A 26,191-nucleotide genomic window follows, 5' to 3' on the forward strand; every position below is an offset into this window, starting at 1 on the left:
GAGGAATTTGTCATTCGCGCCACGCCTATCATTGGATATTGGAGCAGGTGTTCCGCTAGCGGAACGTCTAGATGTAAGAGGTTAACCTGTTAGGGCTAGGGGGCAGTATTGACACGGCTGGATAAAAAACATACCCGATTTAATCTGGTTACCACTCCTACCCAGTAACTAGAATATGCATATACTTATTACATATGGATAGAAAACACCCTAAATTTTCTAAAACTGTTTGAATGGTGTCTGTGAGTATAACAGAACTCAAATGGCAAGTCAAAATCTGAGAGATTCCTTTACAGGAAGTGGCCTGTCTGACCATTTCTTGAACTTCTTTTCCATCTCTATCATTTACTAAGGATCTCTGCTCTAACGTGACACTTCCCACGTCGTCCATAGGCGCTCAGAGCCCGGGAAAAAACAGAATGTCGTCATTCCAGCCCCAGGCTGAAACACATTATCGCCTTTCTCAAGTGGCCGATCAAGGGACACTGGGCTTATGCGCGTGACCCGACCGCCCCCGCCTTTGGGATTTTTTCCTCTGTTTGCCGAAAAGGAGATTCCCTGTCGGAATATTATCGCTTTTCTACGAGAAAAATGTCGTAAAAATTTATTTTAAACAGCGATTGACATGCTTCGAAGTACGGTAATGGAATATTTAGAATTTTATTGTCACGAATTGCGCCATGCGCGCGACACTTCTTTACTATTTCGGATAGTGTCTGGAACGCATCGAACAAAACGCCGCTATTCGGATATAACGATGGATTATTTTGGACCAAACCAACATTTGTTATTGAAGTAGCAGTCCTGGGTGTGCATTCTGACGAAGACAACAAAAGGTAATCAAACTTTTATAATAGTAAATATGATTATGGTGAGTGCTAAACTTGCCGGGTGTCTAAATAAGCGAGCCCGTGATGCCTGGGCTATGTACTTAGAATATTGCAAAATGTGCTTTCACCAAAAGCTATTTTAAAATCGGACATATCGAGTGCATAGAGGAGGTCTGTATCTATAATTCTTAAAATAATTGTTATACTTTTTGTGAACGTTTATCGTGAGTAATTTAGTAAAATGTTAGCGAATTCCCCGGAAGTTTGCGGGGGTATGCTAGTTCTGAACGTCACATGCTAATGTAAAAAGCTGGTTTTTGATATAAATATGAACTTGATTGAACAAAACATGCATGTATTGTATAACATAATGTCCTAGGGTTGTCATCTGATGAAGATCATCAAAGGTGAGTGCTGCATTTAGCTGTCTTCTGGGTTTTGGTGACATTATATGCTGGCTTGAAAAATGGGTGTCTGATTATTTCTGGCTTGGTACTCTGCTGACATAATCTAATGTTTTGCTTTCGTTGTAAAGTCTTTTTGAAATCGGACAGTGTGGTTAGATTAACGAGAGTCTTGTCTTTAAATAGCTGTAAAATAGTCATATGTTTGAGAAATTGAAGTAATAGGATTTTTAAGGTTTTGAAAATCGCGCCACAGGCTGCCAGTGGCTGTTACGTAGGTGGGACGCTTGCCCATAGAGGTTAACCTGCCTCCTCCCCTTCATCAACACTGATTGAAGTGGATTTAGCAAGTGACATCAATAAGGGATCATAGATGTCACCTGGATTCACCCGGTCTGTCTATATCATGGAAAGAGAAGTTGTTCTTAATGTTTTGTCCACTCTGTATATCACTCATTGACCTATCCCTTTGTTCTGGCACAGATCTACTATTCACAGGGATCCTCTCAGAATCCCTCACCCTTCATCCACCCTCCACTACTTTATTCACTGTCTCAGAATACGACACCTTCTGCACTACTCTGACCCTGGCCATCTCAACCTGCCTCTCTCGCACCAGACATCTCCAATCCCCAGTAACATGGGCACCACTACAGTTGACACACACAACTTTTCCCACCAAAACTACAAATTCCTCTGTCCCATGTCCTCCTGCACACTTCCCACATCTTGGAGTCTCCTTCCTACACACTGCTGCAACATGCCCATAAACACGACACCTATAACACCGCAGTGTATTTGGCACAACAGCTCTAACAGCATAACTCATATATCATAACATTACCTTGTCAGGTAAAGACTCTGAATCAAAGCTCAAAATAACAGACCGTGTCACCTCTGTTTCACCACGCTCCCCACCGAATCTGCGTCGCAACGAATGGTGGGTGTCACAAACACCAGGAATCTTCAACTTAAATTGCTCCACCTCCACACTTAACACTACCCCAGAAATCACTCCCTTCAATGGTGCAAAGCAAGATACAGGGCTTTCCCCAAGTTGCATCGCACGGAGCACCTGTGCCCTCCGAGCTAAAGTAATACAAACAAACATCACAAGTCCACTTCGGGTTACCTTCACCGACTCAACAGCACCCACCATCTTTTTCACCCAACCTGAAGCCACCCATGGATCAGCCAAAAGGCCTGGTTCCACCCTCTTCAAAAATCTCCCTCCCACTGGAACAAATGTATCTTTATCCTAACCATGTCTATCAATGCAAGGCTCGGGCTTCGAGCTCCTCACAACACCTTCTACCCCTTCCATTTCACCTCCAGAACTCGAACTGGCGTCCAGCTCACTCCGTTTGAACTTGACACATCTTCCTCAACATACCTTTTCCCCCATCATCGCTAGCCCCAACCTACATGTACAAATGACCTTGACTAACCTGTACCCCTGCACATTAACTCGGTTTCCGGTACTCACTGTATATAGCCTTGTTATTGTTATTTTATTGTGTTATTTTTATTTATTTGGTAAATATTTTCTGAACTCTTAAGGGCTTGTAAGTAAGCATTTCATAGTAAGGTCTACACCTGTTGTACTCGGCACATGTGACAAATACAGTTTGATTTGAATTTTATAGATTCAAACCCATCCTCCTCCCTTCACCAATTACCCTAAACCTTCTGAAAATATTCAACTTTTCCAAGCCAAAATCTATTTTTAGCCTCCTCAAGACATGCTAAGCCCTGTACTCCCTCCACTTCAAACTCAAACTGCTTCCCCTGCCCGAGTCATGTAGCCGATCGTTCCACTCAGAGAGTTCATGGAAATTAACACGATCGAGAAACAACACCACATGACTGAAATGATTTCTTGAATCAAATGTCCTGTTCTGTTGTGCTGAAATGTAGGTAAGGTCACAGACATTCCTAACACTGATCTGATTAAAAGGCATGGAAAACCACATCAATGACTAAAATGCATTCTAAACAGGATGATAGGAAAAATGTTTAAAATCTGAACACTAAGGAGATATAGGTGTTCTCCTGGTTGGAAACTGACTGGAAAAAGCTGACTATCATGTTTAATCTTGCATTCTAAACACCTGTGTTTAAGATGAGAACACCTATTGGCAAATCTAAATGCCTAATGTGTAAGTTTTCAACACTGATGTTTAGGTTATTAAATGTGCCACGTTTCATGGTTTTACAGTGTAGCAATTAGGTAATAAATTAAACAAGCTCCAGTAGGCTAATCTTTTTTAAGATGGATAGTATTAATTGCTCCCGAGTGGCGGAGCGGTCTAAGGCACTGCATCTCAGTGCTAGAGGCGTTACTACAGACCCTGGTTTGATCCTGGGTTGCATCACAACCGGCCGTGATCGGGAGTCCCATAGGGCGGCACACAATTGGCACAGCGTCATCCGGGTTAGGGGAAGGTTTGGCCAGGGAAATCCTTGAGGGAAACCTGTTTCAGTCTTCCAGAGATTTGAGACTGGGATGGAGGTTCACCTTCCAGCAGGACAATGACCCTAAGCATACTGCTAAAGCAACACAAGTGGTTTAAGGGGAATCATTTAAATGTCTTGGAATGGCCTAGTCAAAGCCCAGACCTCAATCCAGTTGAGAATCTGCGGTATGACTTGAGCAGTTTTGCCTTGAGGAATGGGCTAGATGTGCCAAGCTTATAAGAGACATATCCCAAGAGACTGCAGCTGTAATTGCTGCAAAAGGTGGCACTACAAAGTATTGACTTTGGGGGGGGGTGAACATTTATGCACGCTCAAGTTTTCTGTTTTTTGTCTTATTTCTTGTTTGTTTCACACGAAAAAATATTTTGCATCTTCAAAGTGGTAGGCATGTTGTGTAAATGAAATGATACAACCCCCCCCCCCAAAATCTATTTTAATTCCAGGTTATAAGGCAACAAAATAAGAAAAATGCCAAGAGGGGTAAATACTTTCGCAAGCCACTGTACTGCCAAATTCTCTAAAACAACATAAAATGATCTGGTAACAGCTCTGGTGGACATTCCTGCAGTCAGCATGCCAACTGCACACTCCCGCAAAGCTTGAGACATCTGTGGCATTGTGTTGTGTGACAAAACTGCACATTTTAGTGCCATTTTATTGTCCCCAGCACAAGGTGCACCTATGTAATGACCATGCCGTTTATCAACTTCTTGATATGCCACACAGTCAGGTGGATGTATTATCTTGGCAAAGTAGAAATGCTCACTAACAGGGATGTAAACACATTTGTGCACAAAATCTGAGAGAAATAAGCTTTTTACGCATATGGAACATTTCAAGGCTCTTTTATTTCAGCTCATGAAACATGGCACCAACACTTTACAAGTTGCATTTATATTTTTGTTCAGTTTATATTTTTGTTCAATCTTGAACAGGATTATTTATTTTGGATGCAATTTGAATGGAATTAATAGAGAGAGAAAAATACTATGAAAGAGTGCTCACGTGCACAATTATTTAAAGCAACGATATTCGAGTGATAGCCTGTTTTAAAACTTTGCATCAGCAATTTAAAAAAATATCTTTCCAAAAAAAAATGTGACCCCAAAAGCGAGATGGATATGTGTAAATTAGACATGCACTCAGTTTTTATATTACTGTTGTATCTGCTCATCTGCAGCAAATGTATACCTGTCACAAGAAAAAAGTTACCGTGATGAGATGATACATGCCTTGTAAACTGCACTCCATACCGAGATGTACTGTCTGACCCCACCCTGAGCGTTGATGATTGATGATCATGCAGATAGCTGAGAGAAAGCCATAGAGAAGCCAGATTTAGAAACTTAACAGTTCCATTTCACATAATCCTGTTCATAAAAATAATTTATTCTAACTTACTGGTCTCTCACAGTTATTGATTCTGGGAAAAGAGAGTGGGTTTGGGCAGGAAATCTCAGTAACCCGTTTCCTGCTATTCAACCCTAGCTACTATTACTAAACCATATTAGCATTACTGCTGTCTGAGCAATGATGCTTACATCATCTGTAAATAGCCCATCCAATCTACCTACCTCATCCCCATATTGTTTTTATTAACTTTTTTGCTCTTTTGCACACCAGTATTTCTACTTGCACATCATCATCTGCACATCTATCACTCCAGTGTTAATTTGCTACTATGGCCGATTTATTGCCTTACCTCCTCATGCCATTTGCACACATTGTATATAGACTTTTTTCTTTTGTGTTATTGACTGTACGTTTGTTTATTCCATGTGTAACTCTGTGTTGTTTGTGTCGCACTGCTTTGCTTTATCTTGGCCAGGTTGCAGTTGTAAATGAGAACTTGTTCCTGGTTAAATAAAGGTGAAATAAAAAATTAAAAATATATTTAAAAAATCACCAAGCCAAGCCAGCAACACCTCAGCAGCCACACCGTATTCAGTCAGTCATACTACAAGGGCTACTACTCCTAAACTCGTCTGGCAGAATTACAGACTACTCTAGAATCTCTGGTAGGGATGTGAAAAATGGACAATTATTTTAAACGTATAAACTGCTTTTTATTTAATCCGTTTTCGGTTCGAATGTTTTTTTTTTTATTCCACAGAAATTCACAATTCAACGGTTTCGGTCTCACAGTGAGTGCCTTTCAGATTGTTAAGCGTTGCACAAGTACTTCCATTACCGTACCTCAAATTCACCTCACAAAGTTTGCTTTTCCTTTTCATTTAACTTCTCAAAGTATTGCCATACAGGAGTTCGGCATTTTTCTAGCTGTTAACGATGATGACATAGTGGTGGAGAGTCGACAACAAAATAATTGAATCCTCGATTTCTTTGCTTGCAATGTCTCGCAACTTCAGTAAAGCAGGGCCTATCATCAATGAATAGGCTAGGATACTCTACACCCAAAAGACTGAAGACTGAACACACACTTGCATCATAAGCCAAGAGAAAGAGCAGGGTTGTAATCATTAGTCCAAACAGTTGCAAAACTGAACATTTTGCAACTAAAACGAGAGTTTCTATTGGACAAATACAGGTAGATCCCTTCCCGTGTCATTCCGTTTGCTTCCGTTTAAGAAACGTTTTGGAACAGAATTGGCGTAATGAATACGCCCCGGGCAAGCCAGCGCAATGTAGAGAGAGGAGGGGGTTGGCAGAAAATTTTTTGGTGTGCATATGTCTTGGTAATCTGTCTTGCATTCTTCGCAAATTCACCAAAGTAGCCTAAAGTTTGCCTCTTTCTCTCTGGATTTATTTAAATGACACAACATTCCCCAGGCCTTTATAGCCTATTGTCTAGTTAGGCTATAACACAGAAAATAATGTTTTGTGATAACTGCACTGCAATCTTAATTTTGTGGGATTTTACTTCACGTTATTAAGAATCCCAATTTCGTTTAAACGTTTTAACGTTTAAATGTTCGAACACCCCTAATCTCTGTGGCAGTGGCATGAATACAGCTGACATACAGAGATTAGAAATCCTCCCAGGTATAGTATCTGTCTGCTGGCCAAGACAGACAGCCTTCCTGGTGTGGTAGACAGAAAGAAACACCACCGGCATGCTAACCTAGCCTGGTCCCAGATCTTTTAGCAGTTGGCATGACATCAAAGACAGATCTGGGACCAGGCTATACTAATCCCACAGAAGAACATATAACACATTAATTTATATTAGTATAATATATATTCAATTTAGCAGACACTTTTACCCAAAGAGACTTAGAGTCATGGGTGCATGCATTTTCGTAGACAGTTTAGCTACATGTATACTAACTAACCCATCTGGAGAAAATACAACACATTCATGTATAGCCACACTGACTAGGCCCAAACCCCACTGGAGACAAAATACATACAACACATTCATGTATAGCCACACTGACTAGGCCCAAACCCCACTGGAGACAAAATACATACAACACATTCATGTATAGCCACACTGACTAGGCCCAAACCCCACTGGAGACAAAATACATACAACACATTCATGTATAGCCACACTGACTAGGCCCAAACGCCACTGGAGACAAAATACATACAACACATTCATGTATAGCCACACTGACTAGGCCCAAACGCCACTGGAGACAAAATACATACAACACATTCATGTTTGATGCAATTACATCAATATCCTGTTTGTGTTACATAATATGAAATAGGATCCAAGCCAAGTTAAGGCCTTCTAGTTAGTGGTGAATGTCTGGTAATATCCTGCTATAAAATGGCTTGACCTCAGTAATGTGTGTTTGTGGAGTGGTGGGTTTGTCATTGGTTCCTGCTCTCTCCCTGCAGCCCCAGGGCTGGTAGTATGGTGTAATACAGGGTTTCCTCAGGTTACATGCAAGTGTGCACACAAATCCCCTCCTGTGTGTTTGCAGAGAACCTCCTTCCTGTTCCTCGTACGTACTACGTTCAGTCGCCCCACACTGCAGAATTCAGTTTAACAACCTTTAAAGCAGGAATCACCCCTGGTTCGGTAAAAAGCTAAGGGCGGGCCTAGAGAAGTTTAATCACTCTCAAATTCATAGACAGAGCACTGACCATCCATGATATCAAAATTATACTTTTAACCATGTTATGATGCTATACAGTGTTTGTTTTACGTTTTATTTATTTACAAACATTGGAGTAAACCAAGCTTATATGTTGGGTTCTGATGGGGAACAACAGTTGAACTAAGCTCATGAGGCATTTACAAGTTATATTCATATCAATGAGTACACATAATTCATTTATAAGTCACAAACAATGGGTGTAGCAACTGCTGATTGCCCCTTTAACCTTACGCTCCACAGAAAACTCTTGCTATTAACAAGACTTAGGTTCTGATTCTTTCACACTCACTTTACAGAAGTGGCAAGCACTTCAGTATAAAAGCTTTTTCCAGGGAAGTCCTTCCAACCCAGAGGCAAAATAGGAAATCCAGAATAAATAGCTAGACAAAATTGAGAAAACGTCCAAAACAATACTGACTGATGGTGTTTCCTGTTTGTGGTCCCACATCGATCCAGAGCTATGGGCTGTGTCCCAAATGACGCCTGATTCTCTATGTAGTGCACTACTTTTTACCAGGGCCAATGGGGCTCCTTTCTCCCACTCCCTAGGCCACCCCTCTTCCCCCCCCTCTCCCGCTCTCCCCCTCCTCCATCTCCCTCCTGCTGGCACCAGAAGCTATAATCATGTTACAGGATATGACTTAGACTGTTATCTATCCATCTGTGTGTGTGCGTGTGTGTGTGTGTGTGTGTGTGTGTGTGTGTGTGTGTGTGTGTGTGTGTGTGTGTGTGTGTGTGTGTGTGTGTGTGTGTGTGTGTGTGTGTGTGTGTGTGTGTGTGTGTGTGTGTGTGTGAGAGAGTGTGTAAAGTCAGTGGCCAGGCAGCTCTCTGCAATTATGATGTTATTATATAAATAACCATAATCCACAGCTCTTAAAGTGTCAAATACAGAGCACTTTATTACGACACAAAGAGACATGAGAAGTGTAGGTAATACTGCAGAACAATGATGCTACATCCGCCTGGAGAATGCTGAAACAAATGCTGAAACAATCAATACACCACACCTCAGCTTTGCTATGGTTGAATATAACAGCCACACGCATCATTACCACACACTATTTCAATTTATGTTTCACTTCACATCATTTATATCTTTAGGATGCATTTAGCATTTATCCTCAATCATAATGGTACAAGACTGAGGTAAAATAGCTAGTTGCGAGTGGAGAAAGTCCTTTTAATAGGAACACGTAACTCTTTTGATAGACCACTACAATAATTCATCACCCCCTTTTTTGTGATCGTCCTGACTTCAGAACATTCTCCGAGACATTGGCCTATAGTGCTCTCCTCAAGGGTTTATAAAGATGGATTTTATAGATCTTTTCAAGAATCCTTATTTTCCTTTAGATGTGTTGTTGTTGTACATCTGACACAAATAGATATCTGTATGTTAAGCAAGACTGCATCGGAACCTGATATGCTATATAAACTGTCAGCTTTATCACGAGCCATTACCTCACAGGCAGAGTGAGATGAAACGGCTTCCAGAGAGAATAAACAGATATTTATATGCCATTAATCACAGATACTGCCCTTTATAAAACATGTATGGGAATCATTTATGAGACATTTGTGCATTATTTGTGAAATATTTGTGAATCATTTGTGGGTAAATCATTTATTTTGTATTTTTATCTCTGCCACAAAACAACTACAATTTATCACCACGGCAAGCTAAAGCTATCACAGTAAAGTATCCAGCATCTTAAAAATAACAAAATCATCTATAAAGGCAAACAAACGGTGAAACGACAGAATCCGACAGAGGGGATGTTCTTAAACAGGAGTTCCCTTATCTGAATTGGTGCTGTATGTCATAGAGCACAAACATGGCTGACAATCAGCTGGGAGCCTGAAGCAGCTTCCAGGAAAGATTCATCAATAACTTGAAAATGAATTTGGGGATCATCTGAGGGCATGATTGATTGAATCAACTTTATTGATCCACAGAGGGGAAAATGGGTTGTTATTTCAACCGTCTGTATCTAAATAGCTGAAGTATTTGCAGCAGTAGGCAGTGGGATCTCACCTCATCATTGATACAGTACTTAACTGAGCATACTGAGTTGTTCTGTTCCGCACACACCTGGGAGGAAGAGAGCAGTGCATGCAGAAACCTGACAGAGCTCTGAAGGAAGAGCATGACGGATGCATAGAGCTCTGAGAAGAGAGCCCCACCACTGCACTGAGTGCACTTCACTCCAGCTGCCTGCAATGTTATCATGATGTAAAGTTTGTGATGTGGAGCGACATTTCAGACAAACGCTGCTGATGTCCTGATGCTCCTGCTCAATACAGAGAGTAACAGGGAAAACTCAAGTCCCATGAAAGTGCGTTTTGACATAAAGATCAACTGTACTAGTTGTTCAAGCTCTGATCTTGTCCCATCTTAATGACTGTGCGGTAATTTGGCCAGGTGCAGCAAAGAAGACCTAGCAAAGTTGCAGCTGGCTCAAAACAAAGCAGCACTCCTTGCCCTTAACTGCACACATAACTAACATCAACAACATGCATGATAGTCTTTCATGGCTGAGGGTTGAGGAGAAATTGACTACTTCTCTTCAAGTCTTTTTATGAAATATGTGTCATGTTGAAAATGCCTAACCACTTGTATAATCTATTTGCATACACTTCAAACAGACATACATACCCCCCACTATGGGTTTCTTCACTGTACCCAAACCAAAAACAGATGTAATGCGTCGCTCTGTTAAGTATAGAGCCATGTCACCGTGGAATGCTCTGCCACCAAAGGTTAGTCAGACAAAAGGCAAGTTTAGCTTTAAAAAAACGGATGAAAAACATATTGTATCACAGAGCCTCTCTATCTAAAGATCTAATTTAACTGTGACTAAGAATATTAATATGTACAGTATATATGAATAATTTGTAAATAGTATTTTTGTCTTTTTTTGTCTTTCTAATATATAACTCTTGTTTTTTTAATATATATTTTTCGTATTACATATTTTATTTAGTTAATGTCCTTGTCTATAGTTTCTCTGTACTTTGTCATGTATTTGTACATTTTATGTGGACCCCAGGAAGAGTAGCTGCTGCATGTGAAGTAGCTAAAGGGGATCCTCATAAACTAAAACTAAACTTTTCAGCTTTTTAATTTCAGCTTTCATTTTCATTGTTTTTTATTAGTTTTTTCTGTAAAGCACATTGCGGTGCATACCATGTCTGAAATGTGCTGTATAAATAAAGCTTGGTTTGATTTGATAAACTACTAGTCCTGATTGCTGAAGTGAACTCAGCTGCTCTGCAGCTGCATGTGCAAATTTATGGGTTCAAACTGGGACACTTTCACTTCTGGCACTTTTCTAATTAATTATTGATTTTAAATCCATCAACTTTCATCAATCTTAAAGCCTTTGAATTAAATGTGTTCAGTGGTTCAGTGTGACAGGATCTGCAACTGTTTAGATTTGCATGATAGTGCTTTTAAAAAGCAGCCAGTTCGGCAGAAATCCCGTTATATAGCAAAGCTTCTGGTCTGAAAGACTAGGCCTGCGTCCCAAATGGCACTCTATTCCCTACGTCATGCACTACTTTTGACCAGGGCCCGTAGTTTATTCAATTACCCACCTCTTACCCAGCTGTCTAGAGTGGGGATTCCATATGCCCTTGGTATGGTCGGGGTCCGGAACATAATTACAAATCATTTTGCAAGAAGCCCAAACAGATCAGAAAACTTGGGGGGACAAATAAAATGACCCGCGGGCCATCAGTTGGGGAACCTTGCCCTAGGGGAATTCCTCAAGCATAACATGGTGTAATATATGTCTCTGCTATTACCACTAATACCTTACAGTGAGAGCAGAAGGTGCTCTACAACCCAGATCCTTCCAGCTTCAAAGATGATGAATGGGCAACACTGTCTGGTGCTATTCTGAAACACACAACAGGATGTGGTCTCTGCAGTGGTTGTCTGCAATGGCAGAGAGTATTGAGTGCATAGAGAGAACATCAATGAATGTAATGTATGACAGTAGAGATTCTCTTCTCGTCTTTTTCTAGTTATGCTGAGAACATCATGCCAGTCCAGAGAAACGAAGATACACTCACTGGTCAACAAGCACAACATGGTTTCATATACAGTGCATTCGGATAGTATTCAGACCCCTTGACTTTTTACACATTTTGTTACGTTACAGCCTTATTCTAAAATGGATTCAATTGTTTTTTCCCCTCATCAATGTACACACAATACCCCATAATGTCAAAGCAAAAACAGTTTTTTCATATTTTTATATCACATTTACATAAGTATTCAGACCCTTTACTCAGTACTTTGTTGATGCACCTTTGGCAGCGATTACAGCCTTGAGTCTTCTTCGGTATGACGCTACAAGCTTGGCACACCTGTATTTGGGGAGTTGCTCCCATTCTTTGCAGATCCTCTCAAGCTCTGTCAGGTTGGATGGGAAGGGTCGCAGCACAGATATTTTCTGGGCTCTGGCTGGGCCACTCAAAGACATTCAGAGACATGTCCCGAAGCCACTCCTGCATTGTCTTGGCTGTGTTCTTAGGGTCGTTGTCCTTTTGGAAGGTGAACCTTTGCCAAAGTCTGAGGATGTCGCTGTACTTTGCTCCGTTCATCTTTCCCTCGATCCTGACCAGTCTCCCAGTCCCTGCCGCTGAAAAACATCCCCACAGCATGATGCTGCCACCCTCATGCTTCACTGTAGGGATGGTGCCAGGTTTCCTCCAGACGTGACGCTTGGCATTCAGGCCAAAGAGTTTAATCTTGGTTTCATCAGACCAGAGAATCTTGTTTCTCAAAGTCTGAGAGACCTGTAGGTGCCTTTTGGCAAACTCCAAGCGGGCTGTGCCTTTTACTGAGGATTGGCTTCCGTCTGTCCACTCTATCATAAATTTTGAGTTTCATATCAAAGGGTCTGAATATTTATGTAAATAAGATATTTATTTAAATAGGATATTTCTGTGTTTTATAAATTTGCTAATATTTCTAAAAACCTATTTTCGCTTTGTCATTATGGGGTATTGTGTGTAGATTGATGAGCATTTTTATTTATTTAATCCATTTTAGAATAAGGCTGTAGCGTAACAAAATGTGGAAAAAGGGAAGGGGTCTGAATACTTTCCGAATGCACTATATACAGTAGATATACTTTTTAGCAAGCATGAACCCCCCTTTTGAAAAGCCCTGAGGTAGTAATCCATTCACAATTTCAGATTTGTCATACCACCACTACAATAGATAAACCAACCAAGCAACACACAATCAAATCACACCACTACAATACAATCCATAACAACCAGGTCAACCAATAGTAGAAAAGCAGTGCCTCTATAATTAGGGTGTCCAATCAAAAATGCATATTTTGACCAATTTGTGTAGACACTCCTGTAAGAAAAACAATGGTCCAAACATCATGTCTCGATCAAATCAAATCATATCAAATGGTATTAGTCACGTGCGCCGAATACAACAGGTGTAGAACTTACAATAAAATGCTTACTTACAAGCCCTTAACCAACAATGCAGTTTTAAGCAAAATACCTAAAGAAAAATAAGAAATAAAAGTAACAAATAATTAAAGAGCAGCAGTAAAATAACAATCCGTTCAAAATTTACTGCAGTATTTACCCTTGTAGGATGGCCAAGATTAGGGTTACTAAATCAATGGAGGCCAGAGAAAAAAAGTGGTCAAGGAAAATAGCATTGCGTCATCTAGGCTGGATGCTGTGTGAGAATTAAGGCTACCTGACAGGCTCACCGTTGAACTGGTCATCTTTCTTCTCCAATCCGGAGGACATAAAACAATAAAGAGGTAAGATGGATATCGATTTTGAGACATGACATGTATTTTCATATTTTAGCATACGCTTTCTATATTAATGCGAAATTCCTGATATTTTTCGAAAATGTATCCGAAAAACAAGCGTACCTCTGTGAAATGTCAACGGAGCCCTGAGCTGAACTCGTCATTTAATTTACCTTTTTGCCATCCCGCGGAAACAACTTTGGAGGAGACCACCACAACATGTAACATCCACAAAACTCGCACCACTCTGTCAACAGAGCTCAGTGCTTATTATAGGATGTATTAGGTTACGAAATCTGCCTTTTTGGATATAATGTCAATGATATGTTAGAGAAAGACCCCTCTGAACGATTCAGAACATGAAGATTCATATTTATCTTTGTGAAATGTATTTTATAACATAAGGAAGTGAAGTTTCATCGCCAAAGTGTGTTTTCACCCACACTGGGCAGAGTGGGAGTGTATGTCCCGAGAGAGGACTGAGGAGGTGGGATCTGAGGAGGAGCAGAGACTGACTGAGAGATGAATCATTACTGACGAGTTATTGCCTTTGTGTGCGTGTGTGTGTGTGCCTGACCGTGTTTTCCCAAGTGTGTGTGTGTGTGTGTATGCACTCGCGCGTGCTTGTATGTGTGTTTGTGTGCATGTATGAACTCTGTCTGCTAAGACTTGTTGCTAAGGGATCTGCCAAGACTTTTAATTGTGGATTATGACAAGGCAGACAGCCATGAAAGAGAGCAGCCCTATTCACTTCATCCTGCTATGATACAAAAAGAGAGAGAGAAAGAGAGAGCGAGAGACAGAGAGAGAGCGAGAGAGGGGCACTTCAAAACAGTGTTCTGTTTGAGGCCTGACATGGATGTTGACACGAATGAAATGTTTCTTGTGGTGTTGTGTTTATAAAGTCGTAATTCAAATCCACATTCAACAAAGAATGTGGAGGACAACCCACAATTGTGTATCCTGTAACAGCTCTGCTCTCCTCTCGACCTCATCAAGTTCATGAACATCTAAGAAGATACCTATTCATTTTTAACTTGTTACACCTCCATGAGCATGTTTTTAATCAGTAAGCAGGCCATGACATTGCTGTTTCTGACAGATGCTAAGTAATTTTCAACATGATTCAAACCTGGCTATATTCTTCATGGGAAATAGACACAAAAACATGAACGGAATGGTCTGGACAAGGTACTGTATCTGTCGTGTCCCTGTGATGCTGTTCTGTGAGACACAGTCTTCTGACTCATAAGATATTGATAGAATCATATGTGCCATGAATTCTTCACCGGGAAACAGCACACAGAAAATACACATCATGAAAACAAGGAGAGGGAGCGAGTATCCAAGCCAGCATTGTCAAACAATATGGATTACAGATAAACAGAATGTCTTTATGTTGGATGAGCATAGTGCACAGTGAGCATGTCATACAAGACAAACTACTGGTGATTAAAATGATGCACAACAACACCACCACATCCCAGGTCTATTGACAGGTACACAGTGATGAGACAGACGCGGCCCACAGGCCTGCTTCCCTACTGGGGCTCCGTGATTAGATTCAGCTAGCTCAGCATCAGCCGGGCCAGGGGCAGAGAGGAGACTACGTTCCAAATGACACCCTAGTCCCTATGGGCCCTGGTCAAAAGTAGTGCACTACATAGGGAATAGGGTGCTGTTTGGGACTCAGCCATGGGGGCTTGGAGGAGGAAAAAAGAAATGCTAATGTAGGAAACGGGCAGGCTTCACTGACAACAACAAGTGCCTGATGTGGAGAGCGGCTCGTTGATAGGCCACTTTGAAAACAGGATGAGCTCTTTTGTCTGGTTCAAAGGGAACCAGGCAGTAAAAAAAAAACGGTTAGCCCAACTGGACTAGCGTGTTGTGTAGCTGGTCTTCCCTTTGTGTGTGTGTATGTGTATGTGTGTGTGTCGAGGAGAAGGGCAGCTGGCCTATGGGTCTGTAGGGTCTGGTCTCTTTTGTCCCGGAGATGTAATGAGATGAGACTCCCTCTCTGGGACCCTTGGCTTTCTATTGTCACCACTACCCGGGCAGCGGCTGGTGTGAAACTGAGTGGTGTGGCCTTGTGCTCTCAGTGTTACAGTAAGGAGCTAGATCTGCGTTCTAAATGTCACCTTATTCCCTATAAAGCTTCTCAGAGTAGGAATTCTGATCTGGGATCAGGTCCTACCCGTCTATATAATCTTATTCATTATGATCTAAAATGAAAAATTGTATCCTGGATCAGCATTCCTAGCTAGCACTCTGTGTGAATACGGACCATGACTGCAAAGGAAAAACACTCAAAAGTGGAAAAGTGAACCACCCACAACTCAGCAACAGAACAGTTGTATACTGAGTGACCTGGCCTTTAACCCAAAACGAATCGGCTAACGAGGTTAGGTCTCCATGAAATCAGCAGAGAGGGAGGAGAGCGATTGCAAAAGGAAAACAATATCTTGCTGGACAAGAATCCTGGCTTGTCCTTGAATGAAAAAGAGACAAAGCCACAAATAGCTGGAGGCGGGAAAAAATAACAGCGATCACAAAGAAATTAGACCTTTATTCTTCCTATCCCTCACCTAGTAGCATTGTGACATGAGGGGGTACTGTTGTTATCTCATGCTACATATTGTTATCTCATGGTACATATTGTTAATTCATGGTACATGTTGTTATCTCATGCTACATGTGTGCATTAGTTTGTTTGTGTGTGTGTTATCTGAGGTCTAGGCCAAACGGCCGTAGCATGACAAGGTTTCTGTTCTCTGTGTTATCAGGCCTGAGTGATGGGCTCTGAGCATAGAAGGGGGAGGGGATCATACTGGGACAGCCAGCCCACTCAGGAGACACTGTAGAGGGGGAAGGGAGAGGAACAGCCAGGGACAGCCAGCCCACTCAGGAGACACTGTAGAGGGGGAAGGGAGAGGAACAGCCAGGGACAGCCAGCCCAGAGCCCACTCCTGAGACATTGGATTTAGACAGAGCAAGGAGCCACCAGCCTAGCACATTACATTATGACATACCTCAGTGGGATTTAAAGTTGGATTTACATTAGTAAAATATGTGTAGTGAGATCTATCTCTTCAAATTCAGATTTGCAACTTTTCTATTTACACTAGGCTTGGATATGGTGTAGCTAAAGTCACATTCCTGCTTCATGTTTGAGTGCAGCTATTGGAATACCGTAAATACCATAGTATATAGAAAAACAAAATAAGGATAGCAATTCCAGCTGTACAGGAGCGTCTCATCTTATTCATTATTTTGTTTGTTTACCCCTTTTTCTCCCCAATTTTGTGATATCCAATTGGTAGTTACAGTCTTGTCCCATCACTGCAACTCCCCTACGGACTCAGGAGAGTCGAGAGCTATGCGTCCTCTGAAACACGACCCTGCCAAGCCGCACTGCTTCTTGACACACTGCTCGCTTAACCCGGAAGCCAGCCGCACCAATGGAAACACCGTTCAGCTGGCGTCAGACCTCAGCTTGCAGGCGCCCGGCTCGCCACAAGGAGTCGCTAGACTGAGAAGATCACTAGCCGGCTTCCACCCAGTTACGCAACCCTGCACCTTAGAGGCTGCTGGCCTATATACATAGACTTCAAATCACTGGCCACTTTAATAATGGAACAATTGTCACTTTAATAATGTTGAAATAATGTTTACATACTGCTTTACTCATCTCATATGTACATACTGTATTCTATTCTACTGTACTTTAGTCAATGCCAGTCCGACATCGCTCAAGCTAATATTTATATATTTCTGAATTCCATTATTTTACTTTTAGATTTGTGTGTATTGTTGTGAATTGTTAGATACTACTACACTGTTGGAGCTAGGAACACAAGCATTTCGCTACACCCGCAATAATATCTGTTAAATATGTGTATGTTTCCAATAAAATGTCATTTGATTTTAGAGCACAACGGGACAAGGAAATCCCAGCCAGCCAAACCTTCCCCTAACCCGGATGGCGCTCAGCCGATTGAGCACAGCCTTATGGGTCTCCCGGTCATGACACTGCCTGGGATCGAACCCGGGTCTGTAGTGACGCCTCAAGTACTGTGACGCAGTGCTTTAGACCCCTGCGCCACTTGGGAGGGGACCTTCTCTGCTAAACCGTTTTTGCACATAATGTTGCACACTTAATGCAATGATTCACAAATATGTTTCATTTTAAATTTGGCAAATTACTGGCATTAAGTTAAGTTAATTAAGGTCAATCTTGCAGGGACATGTGGTGTGGGAGAGCCATTGTCTTTACATTATACCACTCAGAGGGGGGTATGTGTTATAGATGTCTCCCACACTATCTCCGAAGTTAGGCTGGGAGACATCTCTTAAAGACAGATTCAAATCTAGATCTGACTCTTTAAGATGGCCGCATGCTTCGTGCATATATTATGATGACAATTTGAGAGAAAAAAAATGTTGGGGGGTTTTTGGCAAGTATTTTTCGTCGGTTCGCGCACACAAATAATGTTCTTGAGGCAAGCTGAAGTTCGGAGCCGAAGCCTACGCCACTTCGTCAGTCATTGGTCAACAGTAGGGATTCTTGAAGTGTTTGTAGTCATTCAACAAGAGACGACTCGTTTTCATGCACATTGTTTTACTTCAGAAATACTACACCAAACATCTTATATGTAAAATTGTGTGACTAAGATCGCCTCTGCAAAAACGTCAAAATGAATGACAAATTTCTTGAGTTATCTTAGATTTATTCTGACTACTTTGAGGAAGTGTATACTGGCTACGGCGTCTCAAGATGGACAAACTATTGGCACCTTTTCTTGTTTTTCAAGAGAAGGTCTTTTAAGGGAGTACGCGAGCACACTCATTCAGTTCACCTAGCCAGCAGAACCGAAGAATGCAGCCTATACACAAGTATCTCTCCTGGACCTAGTTTGTAGTGTAGTGTAAAGAGGCCCTAAGGGTCTTCACTAGCTTCCACAGAGACAAAGTCATAATTAAGACTAAACCCCTTTTATTTCTACAACCCTAACCCTACAAAACCTAACCCTAACCTTAACTCTAACCTTAACAACACTGCTAACCCTATGCCCACCATAAACCTTAAATTAAAACCAAAAAGCTCATTTCTGATTTACGATTTAGCCAATTTTGACTTTGTGGCTGTGGAATCTAGTGGAAACCGGGTTTAAGGGCGGGGGAGGACAAGCATGACACAGAGATAAAGAATCATTATCTACATTTACCATATCTGGAGGAATTGAAGCAGGACTGGCTTCACAGAACATTCAAGGCAGAGAACCCTCTCTAAGTAGTTAGAATCTCTCTTGGCTGTCTTTTATAAAAACCCAGGCTTTCATATTCCATTCCCCAAACAGCAATCAGGAATCATTCTTTCATATTATTCACAGGTTAGACAGCCTAGTCTTTGTGTAAGCTTATAAAACAAGTTGTTGTAACGCAGTAACATTAACAAGAGAGGAGAGGTTGTTGCGCTAAGTGGTGAGCTAAATAAAGTGTGGATTGGTGTAGCCTAGCGGTTAAGAGCATTGGGCCAGTAACTGAAAGGTTGCTGGTTTGAATCCCTGAGCTGACAAGTTGAAAAAGCTGCTGCTGTGCCTTTGACCAAGGCATTTAGTCCAAGTTTCTCTGGATAAGAGCATCTGCTAAATGACTTAATTATAATGGGTTTCCACTGTTGATTCATCCATGAGAGGGAGTGTGCGAGTGGATACTCAGGATGCAGCTTTTAGTCAGGCCCAGACTACAGGACATTCTCCAGGGCCCAGTTTTTCAAAAGTTATCCGGATATCATCTTTTCAATAGGATTAAATGCATATAAATAGAATTAATATAATGGACGAATCATTGACTTGAATCGGGACTCCCGTTCAATTAAGTCTATTTCTATGCATTTAATCCTATCTGATAGCCGAAATCTGGATAAAGTGATCACTTTTGAAAGACTAGGACCAGAAGGTCAGACTGTAATCTAAAACACCCTCGTCTCCCTGTGAGACAAGCTAAGTGTAATTAATTCACAAACGACTGAATGCATTAACCAGAAGCATAGCAAGGCTTCACACAGGTGATCTTAATACACTGAATGAATCACTCAGAACAGAGGCAACAAACACAACACAGCACATTTCAATAACACATCAAGTGTGTGAGAATGGACGAGGGAGGTGGGGAAACTGGGAAACTGTTCATGCATCTCCGACTGATAACAGATCAATAGCGGTTTGGCGCCTGTTGTTTCCTATATAGAGGTGTGGGAAGGGGCAGACTGATGGGGCACAGGGGACAGAGAGCGTGTGTGTACTGTATGTGCATGTAGGGTGGTGTCTGTTGGCTCAGCCAGATAAATACTATGTCATCTCAGGAGTAAATGTGTGTTTGAAATGCAGCCAGCACAGAAGGAAGTTAGAAAGACTACAGAGAGGAAGAGCCAGGACTGGAGTGGACAGCAGTTTTACCTTAGGAAAAGACTGCAGGTACTGTCAGATAATAATACACTTTTATACAACGGGTGGGTCTAATCCTGAATGCTGATTGGTTAAAACCGCATTCCAGACGGTGTCTATTTCACAAGTTGCCACCGGCTAAATCTATGACGATAAAATGCCTATTTACTCTGTTCCATCTGACTTTGCAATCCACTGTCTCATCAACCCAGGCAGGGAAGTTATAAACTTGATCTCCACTATAAAAAGCATCTAGACATTATCTCACATTTATTTTAGACTAACATTTAGTTTTCAACAGTGGAGATTTGTATAAACCTTGCTGTCTGTCTCTCTGACATTTGCAACATTGTTTCAGTATTCAAATTCGATCTCCAGCTGTCCCATAGTAATGAACGTGTCGGGAGTCGGGATATAAACAAAGAACTATCAACAGAAAACAGGTAAAACAAAACGAAATGCAGCTAGTTTGCAATCTTTCCAGCTTCAGTTTGAAGTGATTGTGTTAGCTGTGTTGTTGGCTAGCTCTCGAACAACAGTGTCCTAATGAGAGAGCACATTTTCTATGCCAAGCAAAACCGTGCCTCATTAGCTCATTGTTATGGATGTTTCCAAATAAATGTCACTAGAAAACAGCTTAAACAAACACAAATGCAGCTACTTTGCTGTTATTCTGGCTGGGTCGCGTCTCTGGCAAACCAACCGATAGAATGAACCCCAGATTTGTGTCTGGACTCTATATATTTTGTTACGTTACAGCCTTTCCAAAAAGGATTAAATAAACAATTTTCCTCATCAATCTACACAAAATACCCCAGCTTGGGTAGCAACCCCAGATTTGTGTCTGGACTATATATATTTTGTTACGTTACAGCCTTTCCAAAAAGGATTAAATAAAAAATGTTCCTCATCAATCTACACAAAATACCCCATAGTGACAAAGCGAGAACAGATTTTAATTTTTTTTGCAAAACAGAAATACCTTATTTACATAACTATTCACACCCTTTGCAATGAGACTCGACATTGAGCTCAGGTGCATCCTGTTTCCATTGATCATCCTTGAGATGTTTCTACAACTTGGTTGGAGTCCAACTGTGGTAAATTCAATTGATGGGACATGATCTGGAAAGGCACACACCTGTCTATATAAGGTCCCACAGTTGACAGTGCATGTCAGAGCAAAAACCAAGCCATGAGGTCGAAGGAATTGTCCGTAGAGCTCCGAGACAGGATTGTGTCGAGGCACAGATCTGAGGAAGGGTACCAAAAAATCTCTGCAGCATTGAACGTCCCCAAGAACACTGTGGCCTCCATCATTCTTAAATGGAAGAATTGTCAAACTGATACATCGGGGTGAAAGAGCCTTGGTGCTTCTACACCTGCATTGCTTGCTGTTTGGGGTTTTAGGCTGGGTTTCTGTACAGCACTTCGAGATATCAGCTGATGTAAGAAGGGCTATATAAGGGCTATATAAATAAATACATTTGATTTTGTCAGGGAGGTGACTAAGAATCCAATAGTCACTCTTGACAGAGCTCCAGAGTTCCTCTGTGGAGATGGGAGAACCTTCCAGAAGAATAACCATCTCTGCAGCACTCCCCCAACCAGGCCTTTATGGTAGAGTGGCCAGACGGAAGCCACTCGTCAGTATAAGGCACATGACATCCCGCTTTGAATTATTAAATTTTTTACCTATATTTAACTACGCAAGTCAGTTAAAAGAACAAATTCTTATTTACAATGATAGCCTACCCCGGATGACACTGGGCCAATTGTGCGCCACCCTATGGGACTCCCAATCACAGACAGACTTGATACAGCCTGGATTTGATCCAGGGACTGTAGTGACGCCTCACACTGAGATGCAGTGCCTTAGACCACTGCACCACTCGGGAGCTTAGAGTTTGCCAAAAGGCACCAAAAGACTCTCAGACCGTGAGTAACAAGATTCTCTGGTCTGATGAAACCAAGATTCAACTCTTTGGCCTGAATGCCAAGTGACACGTCTGGAGGAAACCTGGCAACATCCCAACGGTGAAGTGTGGTGGTGGCAGCATTATGCTGTGGCGATGTTTTTCAGCAGCAGGGACTGGAAGACTAGTCAGGATCGAGGGAAAGATGAACAGAGCAAAGTACAGAAAGATCCTTGATGAAAACCTGTTCCAGAGCGCTCAGAACCTCAGACTGGGACAAAGGTTTCCCTTCCAACAGGACAATGACCCTAAGCGCACAGCAATGACAACACAGGAGTGGCTTAGGGACAAGTCTCTGAATGTCCTTAAGTGGCCCAGCCAGAGCATCTCTGGAGAGACATGAAAATAGCTGTGCAGCGACACTTCCCATCCAACCTGACAGAGCTTGAGAGGATCTGCAGAGAAGAATGGGAGAAACTCCCCAAATACAGGTGTGAGCTTGTAACGTCATACCCAAGAAAACTTCATAAACAAGAAAACTCAAGGCTGTAGTAGCTGCCAAAGGTGCTTCAACAAAGTACTGAGTAAAGGGTCTGAATACTTATGTAAATGTATTTTAATTGTATTTTTAGCTAAAATAAAAACCTGGTTTTTCTTTGTCATTATGGGGAATTGTGTAAAAATGTAATCCATTTTAGAATAAGGCTGTAATTTAACAAAATGTGGAAAAAGTAAAGGGGTCTGAATACTTTCTGAATGTAAATCATTATTTGAATATGTTGGTAACCTGTTGTATAAAAGTGATAATTCCCTCGAAGTTGGTGTTTGGAGGATATATTGGCACGGTCTGCCGGCCTTCAATATCGTCTCGGGCATTATAACTTAAATGACACATGGCACTTAGTTTCTATTCAAAGCCACTTACAATACGGCGAGTGCATGCGATTTTTAGCATGTGTATACGATCCCAACGGGAATTTAACCCACGACACCACACAGGATCACAGGTATAAAGTGTTATGACAGGACAGAATAACCTTCTTAGCAGTCTTAGGAGTGAAGGGGGGAGGGAGGAGAGTGAAGGTGGGGAGTGAAAGGGGGTAGAGTGGAGTGAAGGAGTGAGGAGGGGGTCTTCCTGTGGCCTACATGTACATGGAGACAATGTTTCACTGGCTGACCCGTCAGTAATGCAGGGTAGAATGTCCAAGACGCCCACTACAGCTGAGAAAGTAACAGGGCAGATAACTGCCAGCAGCATGACTACCAACTAATTCTGATTCATATCAGATATGGGCATCAAACCTTAATGACAAGTTCCAGCCTAGAGCTTTCTTTAAACATTTCTTAGAGGTGGATCATCTTGGATGAACAGGACAATGATAGCAGCATCATATTTCTTCATAGTCCACTCTAAATGCACTGCTTCATCTAGGTGCAACAATGACAAGAGAAATAGAATACTTGTCTATATTGAGGGGTATGAGTTTCTCTGGTTGACTATGGTCTATACTAGAGGTCGACCGATTAATCGGAATGGCCGATTAATTGGGGCCGATTTCAAGTTTTCATAACAATCGGTAATCGGTATTTTTGGCCACTGAATTGCCGATTTCAAAAAAATAAAAACCTTTTTACACCTTTATTTAACTAGGCAAGACAGATTAAGAACACATTCTTATTTTCAATGACGGCCTAGGAACGGGGGTTAACTGCCTTGTTCAGGGGGGATTCGGGGATTCGTTTTTGCAACCTTCCTTACTAGTCCAACGCTCTAACCACCTGCCTTACATTGCACTCCACGAGGAGCCTGCATGGAAGGCTGACTACCTGTTACGCGATGGCAGCAAGAAGCCAAGGTAAGTTGCTAGCTAGCATTAAACTTATCTTATAAAAAACGATCAATCTTAACATAATCACTAGTTAACTACACATGGTTGATATTACTAGTTTATCTAACGTGTCCTGCGTTGCATATAATCGATGCGGTGCCTGTTAATTTCTCATTGAATCACAGCCTACTTCGACAAACGGGTGTTGATTTAACAAGCGCATTTGCGAAAAAAGCACCGTCGTTGCACAAATGTACCTAACCATAAACATCAATGCCTTTCTTTAAAACCAATACACAAGTACATATTTTTAAACCTGCATATTTAGTTAATATTGCCTGCTAACATGAAATTGTGTCACTTATCTTGCGTTCATTGCACGCAGTCAGGGTATATGAAACAGTTTGGGCCGCCTGGCTCATTGCGAACTAATTTGCCAGAATTTTACGAAATTATGACATAACATTGAAGGTTGTGCAATGTAAGAGGAATATTTAGACATAGGGATGCCACCCATTAGATAAAATACGGAACCGTTCCGTATTTCACTGAAAGAAAAAACGTTTGTTTTCGAGATGATAGTTTCCGGATTCGACCATATTAATGACCAAAGGCTCGTATTTCTGTGTGTTTATTATATTATAATTAAGTCTATGATTTGATAGAGCAGTCTGACTGAGCGGTGGTAGGCACCAGCAGGCTCGTAAGCATTCATTCAAACAGCACATTTTGCCAGCAGCCCTTCGCTGTGCTTCAAGCATTGCGCTGTTTATGACTTCAAGCCGGGTGGGTATAATTTGTGGAATGTTCCAACAGGAATCTATTCCAAAAACTTCGTAAATAACAAGGTTGCCAAAAAACAACGCATACAAAGTTGTATAGCGGCAGAATAAGATACCGGGTAGGGAGTGGTCTATTTCATTGCGTTTTTCACTCGTCACGTTTATTCCGAAGAATGTCTGTCCTCACTCTGGTTACCTATGGACAAACATTAAGAATAAGCTGCGTGGTGAGTTGATGCCTATTCGGCAGCTAGTTAGCTAGGTTTGTATGCGTTGCTACTTTGTATGCGTTGTTGGTTGGCAACCGTTTCCTTTACGTTTTTTGGAACAGATTCCTGTTGGAACATTCCACAAATTATACCCACCCCTTCAAGCCTATCAACTCCCAAGATTAGGCTGGTGTAACCGATGTGAAATGGCTAGCTAGTTAGCGGGGTGCGCGCTAATAGCGTTTCAAACGTCACTCGCTCTGAGACTTGGAGTAGTTGTTCCCCTTGCTCTGCATGGGTAACGCTGCTTCGAGGGTGGCTGTTGTCGATGTGTTCCTGGTTTGAGCCCAGGTAGGAGCGAGGAGAGGGACGGAAGCTATACTGTTACACTGGCAATACTAAAGTGCCTATAAGAACATCCAATAGTCAAAGGTATATGAAATACAAATCGTATAGAGAGAAATAGTCCTATAATTCCTATAATAACTACAACCTAAAACTTCTTAACTGGGAATATTGAAGACTCATGTTAAAAGGAACCACCAGCTTTCATATGTTCTGAGCAAGGCACTTAAACGTTAGCTTTCTTACATGGCATATATTGCACTTTTACTTTCTTCTCCAACACTTTGTTTTTGCATTATTTAAACCAAATTGAACATGTTTCATTATTTATTTGAGGCTAAATTGATTTTATTGATATATTATATTAAGTTAAAATAAGTGTTCATTCAGTATTGTTGTAATTGTCATTATTACAAATAAATACATTTTTAAAAATTGTCCTATTAATCGGTATCGGCTTTTTTGGTCCTCCAATAATCGGTAGCGGTATCGGCGTTGAAAAATCTAAATCGGTCGACCTCTAGTCTATACACTCTTTGAAAAAAAGTTGCTATCTAGAATCTAAAAGGGTTCTTTGGTTGTCCCCATAGGAGAACCCTTTGAAGAACAGTTTTTGGTTCCAGGTGGAACCCTTTCGGTTCCAGGTGCATGGAACCTAAAAGAGTTCTACCTGGAACGAAAAAGGGCTCAACCTGGAACCAAAAATGGCTGTCCTATGGAGAAACCCTTTAGAACCCCTCTTTAAGCGAGTAGCATACACACTAACAATGCTTCTTTCCCTGATCTCTTTCTGAACTACAGTAGGCTAAATGCAAAGCAGATCACCAATCACATAACTCATTTACCAATTACATACAAATTAGATTGTATGAATAAATAAATGGAACATGGATAAATAAGAGAAGGCTTTTTCATAATTTTGATAATATCCCTAAATTCTTCGTCTACAGTATCCCTCTGGAAACCAGATGATGAAAAGGATTGATGTTTTCCACCTGCTGTTTCCTAATAAGAAGAGAGCTAGGGACGGACAGATGGTGAAATATACCCCGCCATGCAGAATTAACAATCAATACAC

General features: G+C 41.4%; 1 protein-coding gene across 4 annotated transcripts in view; it reads right to left on the minus strand.

Moving 5' to 3' along the window:
* Positions 1-26,191, minus strand: part of ub2e3 (Ubiquitin-conjugating enzyme E2 E3) — a 60,893-nt gene that overhangs the window by 18,797 nt on the left and 15,905 nt on the right. For 2 of the 4 annotated variants that reach the window (XM_014165029.2, XM_014165028.2), the window contains exon 4: positions 4,945-5,022. The exons of the other annotated variants lie outside the window; for them this stretch is intronic. In XM_014165029.2, coding sequence (XP_014020504.1) covers positions 4,945-5,022 — 78 coding nt within the window. The remainder of the gene's footprint in view (positions 1-4,944; positions 5,023-26,191) is intronic. 4 annotated transcript variants of the gene reach the window in all.

The sequence above is a fragment of the Salmo salar genome, chromosome ssa21, assembly GCF_905237065.1.
Source record: "Salmo salar chromosome ssa21, Ssal_v3.1, whole genome shotgun sequence".
In the NCBI taxonomy this organism is placed as follows: Eukaryota; Metazoa; Chordata; class Actinopteri; order Salmoniformes; family Salmonidae; genus Salmo; species Salmo salar.